This window comes from Solanum pennellii, chromosome 1 (genome assembly GCF_001406875.1).
Source record: "Solanum pennellii chromosome 1, SPENNV200".
Classification (NCBI taxonomy): Eukaryota; Viridiplantae; Streptophyta; class Magnoliopsida; order Solanales; family Solanaceae; genus Solanum; species Solanum pennellii.
In genome coordinates, this window is record NC_028637.1 from 42,145,453 (window position 1) to 42,150,254 (window position 4,802).

General features: G+C 45.0%; 1 protein-coding gene across 1 annotated transcript; it reads right to left on the bottom strand.

The window, feature by feature from the left end:
• Positions 1-264: 264 nt before the first annotated feature.
• LOC114075141 lies at positions 265-1,144 on the bottom strand. Its single transcript, XM_027913440.1, has 3 exons — positions 1,054-1,144; positions 736-953; positions 265-606 (listed from the first exon to the last, which is right to left on the bottom strand). The coding sequence occupies exons 1-3, from the start codon at positions 1,142-1,144 to the stop codon at positions 265-267; spliced, it is 651 nt and encodes a 216-aa protein (XP_027769241.1).
• Between the last annotated feature and the right edge of the window lie 3,658 nt (positions 1,145-4,802).

The following is a 4,802-nucleotide window of genomic DNA, read 5'->3' on the forward strand; positions in this document are numbered from 1 at the left end:
GACTCCCTCAACAAATCTGTACCCCACAGTCTAACCTCAAATGCGTCAAACCAACCAATTGGAGATCGACATCTCCTACCATACAAAGCCTCAAATGGTGCCATCTCAATGCTCGAATGATAACTATTATTGTAAGAAAACTCCGCTAATGGCAAGAATTGATCCCAGTGACCACCAAAGTCAATCACACACGCCCGCAACATGTCCTCAAGAACCTGAATAGTCCTCTCAGACTGACCATCAGTCTGACGGTGAAAGGTTGTACTAAGATCCACCCGAGTGCCCAACTCCTTCTGCATAGACCGCCAGAAATGAGATGTAATATTGAGTGCCACGATCTGAAATAATAGAAATAGGAACCCCATGCAAACGAACTATCTTTCGAATATAGATTTTGGCTAACTTCTCTGAATTATAGGTAGTCTGAACTGGTACAAAGTAAGCAGACTTAGTCAGTCGATCCACAATGACCCATATAGCATCAAACTTACCCAAAGTACATGGCAATCCTACCACAAAGTCCATAGCAATACGCTCCCACTTCCACTCAGGTATAGGCATCCTCTGTGTCACACCTCCAGGCTTTTGGTGTTCATACTTCACTTGCTGACAATTCAGACACTGGGATAAAAAATGTACTATGTCCCTCTTCATACGACACCACCAATAATGTTGCTTCAAGTCACGATACATCTTAGTAGCCCCCGGATGAATAGAGTACCTCGAACTATGAGCCTCTTCAATGATCAATCTAGTCAAATCACCTGTACGAGGAACACATATACGACCCTTAATCCTCAAAACTCCCTCACTATCAATAATTGCAGCCTTGGTTTCTCCTTTTAACACCTTGTACCTAATCTTACATAAATTACCATCATCAAACTGTTGGGCCCGAATCTGCTCCAACAAGGATGACCTAGCCTCCATATAAGCCAACACCTTACCAGATTCTGAAATATCAAGTCTCACAAAGCTATTGGACAAGGATTGGACATCCCTAGCTAAAGGACGCTCGTCGACCTGTAACATGGCTAGACTACCCATACTTACCGCCTTTCAACTCAAGGCATCTGCTACAACATTTGCCTTGCCTGGATGATAAAGAATAGTCATGTCTTAGTCCTTGAGCAACTCCAACCATCTCCGCTGTCTCAAATTCAGATCTCTCTGATTGAATATATATTGGAGGCTACGATGATCCGTGAACTCCTCACAATGCACACCATAAAGATAATGCCTCCAAATTTTCAATGCAAACACAACAGCCGCCAACTCTAAATCATGAATAGGATAATTCTTCTCACGAACCTTCAACTGTCTCGAAGCATAAGCTATCACTTTTCCCTTCTGCATTAATACACAACCAAGACCAATCCGAGAAGCATCACAATATACAACAAAACCCTCTCCCTCCACGGGTAGGGTCAAAATCGGAGCAGTAGTCAATAAAGTCTTGGGCTTTTGAAAAATAACCTCACATTCGTCAGACCACTGAAAAGTCACCTCCTTCTATGTCAATCTAGTTAATGGAGATGCAATGGATGAGAAACCCTTAACAAACCGTCGATAATAACCTACAAGGCCCAAGAAACTCCGAATCTCAGTAACTGAAGCAGGTCTGACCCAATCACTAACTGCCTCAATCTTCTTAGGATCCACCATGATACCCTCCTTGGACAGTACATGTCCCAAGAATGCTACCGAACTAAGCCAAAACTCACACTTTGAAAACTTTGCATAAAGCTTCTTCTCCTTTAGAATCCGAAGCACGATCCTCAAATGATGTTCATGTTCCTCCTTAGTGCGTTAGTATATCAATATATCATCTATGAAAACAATAACAAAGGAATCCAAATACGGTCTGAAAACTCCATTCATCAAGTACATAAAAGCTGCAGGGGCATTAGTCAATCCAAAAGACATCACCAAAAACTCGTAATGGCCATAACGTGTTCGAAAAGCTGTCTTAGGGATATCCTCCGCCCAAACCTTCAGCTGATGATAGCCAGATCTCAAATCAATCTTGGAGAAAACTGACGAACCCTGCAACTGATCAAATAAGTCATCAATACGAAGTATCGGGTACTTATTTCTGATGGTCACCTTGTTCAACTGTCGATAGTCAATACACATACGCATAGATCCATCTTTCTTCTTCACAAATAACACTGGAGCACCCCAAGGAGATACACTCGGTCTAATTAAACCTTTGCTCAACAAATCGTGCAACTGCTCCTTCAACTCTTTCAATTCAGCCGGTGCCATACGATAAGGAGGAATGGAAATAGGCCGAGTGCCTGGCTCCACATCAATACAAAAATCAATATCACGATCTAGTGGAAGACGTGGCAAATAAGTCGGAAATACTTCTGAAAATTCACTCACTACTGGAATAGACTCAAGCATAAGAGTCTCAATACTAGTATCTCGAATGTGGGCCAAGTAAGACAAACATCCTCTCTGTACCAACTGAAAAGCCTTAAGGAATGATATCACACCCTTAGAAGGGTGACTAAGAGAACCTCTCCATTCTACTATAGGAATTCCAGGCATAGCTAAAGTGATGGTCTTGGCATGACAATTTAAAATTGCGTGGTAAGAAGATAACCAATCCATACCAAGAATCACATCAAAATTTATCATATGTATGACCTTTAAATCTGCATGAGTGTCATACCCCATCAAAGTAACAGTACATAATCGATACACCCAATCTACAACTACAGAATCCCCCACAGGAGTAGAAACACGTATCGGCAAATCAAGAGACTCACACAATATATCTAGACTAGGAGCAAAATATGTGGACACATAAGAATAAGTAGAGCCTGGATCAAATAATACAGTAGCTGGTCGATGACAAACCGGAATAATACCTGTGATAATAGCATCTGAGGCTTCAGCCTCTGGCCTACCTGGAAAAGCATAACAGTGAGAACGACCTCCATCAGATTGTGAACCTCCACGACCACCACCTCGACCAGAAGGAGAACCACCTATACCTGAATGAGAACCACCTCTACCATTCTGTGCACCACCCCTAGCTGGAGGTTGTGCAGCCCTAGAAGTCGAAGCCTGAGAACCCTGATGTAAGCCACCACGTCTGGTCCTAGGGCAGTCTCTCACAAAGTGTCCCATATCACCACACTCAAAACAGCCCCTACGAGACACAGGCTGATGAGAGGAACCTGAATGACCAGAATGCCCTCCACGAAGTACAGGTCTAGAAGGTGAACCCTGCGAAGTATGCACCGAGCTCGAAGAGTTATGCCCAACGTAACCAGCGTCAGACGCTGGTATAGCAGCGTGAATGGGTCTGCTGGACAGAGGGTGATAACCTCTGCCCATGTAACCCCGACTCCTAGGCAGAGCACCACCATAATCACCTCAATAACGAGTCCTCTTTCCCTCTCGCTGCTCAAATCCCTCACGCCGAATCATCTCCAACTCCTTAGCAGCATCTACCACTTTCTGGAATGGAACACCAGAAGCAGCAACCTGAGAAACTCCTAGACGGATCGGAATAATCAGTCCCTTAACAAACCTTCTCACTCTCTCAGCCTCTGTGGGAAGTATCATCGAAGCATGCCTAGCCAAGGCATGAAATTTACCCTCATACTCTGCAACTGACATACCATTTTGCTGCAAACCCTCAAACTCGGCCCTCTTGCGCTCCCTCTCACTGCGTGGAACAAATTTGGATAGAAATACCTGAGTAAACTGAGTCCAGGATAGTGGATGGGATCCAGCTGGCCTACTACTAATATAATCCCTCCACCACTGCTTAGAAGAGCCAGTCATCTGAAACGCTGTGTAGTCAACTCCATGAGACTCCACTAATCACAGATTATGCAACCTCTCATGACAACTAACTATAAATTCATATGCAACCTCAGGTGAGTCACCAGTATAAGTAGGAGGATTCATTATTCTGAACCTCCCAAACATCTTTTGCTCATCAATAGTCATAGAAGGCCTGTTCACCAAATGTGATGTCATATCTGGAAACTCCATACTATCCAAACGAGGAGCTACAGCGGAGCTGGCTGAGTCCTGGGAGTCTGAGAATCTGGAGCAACTATCGGGTCTGGAGTTTGACCTCCAACACGGGTCTGTGAGCCATCAGAAGTGACAGGCAAAGCTCCTGCCTGGGCCATCCCCAACTAGGATTCCTAACATACGAGCCAAGGTATCTTGAAGCACTGGGGGGACAATAGTACTAGGTGGAGCCTGAGCTGGCCCATCCCCCTCGTCACGATCTTGCACATCCCCATGAATAACCTCTGCATCAGGAGGTACGGTCTTATCACGACCCTGGGTAGCTATTGGTACTTGACCATCCACAGGTGTTGCAATACGGCCCTTACCCCGACCTCGAGCTCGTCCCCTACCTCTACCTCGGATAGTGTTCCCAGAAGCAGGCGCCGAAATAGGATCCTGACCACCACTAGCTTATGTACGATTCCTCGCCATCTGAGAGAGCATGAGATATCAAGATTAGAATTTCTATGTAATGACCGGTTTAGTTGTTTTGAGCAGTAGAGTTAATTCTGGAAATAACTGTCTGGATCGACGGATCCCACGACGGACCGTCATGGGAACGACGGACCGTCGAGGGGGTCTCGTTCCAAAACACTTAGAATTTAGAAATTTGGGTACTGAGATCGACTCTCTGAACTTCGCGACGAAATTGCAGGACGGACCGTCGCAGACATGACGGGCTGTCACAGACTCTTTAATGAATTGAGTCTCTGAACTTTGTGACGGAAGCAGCAGGACGGACCGTCGCAGGCACGACG

What these genes read in the sequence shown, in the direction of transcription:
- LOC114075141 (XM_027913440.1), bottom strand. Translation starts at nt 1,144, where the DNA reads ATGGTTGGAGTTGCTCAAGGACTAAGACATGACTATTCTTTATCATCC. An exon ending in ATGCCTTGAGTTGAAAGGCG is followed by an intron (nt 954 to 1,053) that starts GTAAGTATGGGT and finishes TTGATATTTCAG; the next exon opens with AATCTGGTAAGGTGTTGGCT. An exon ending in CTAGATTGATCATTGAAGAG is followed by an intron (nt 607 to 735) that starts GCTCATAGTTCG and finishes CTGAATTGTCAG; the next exon opens with CAAGTGAAGTATGAACACCA.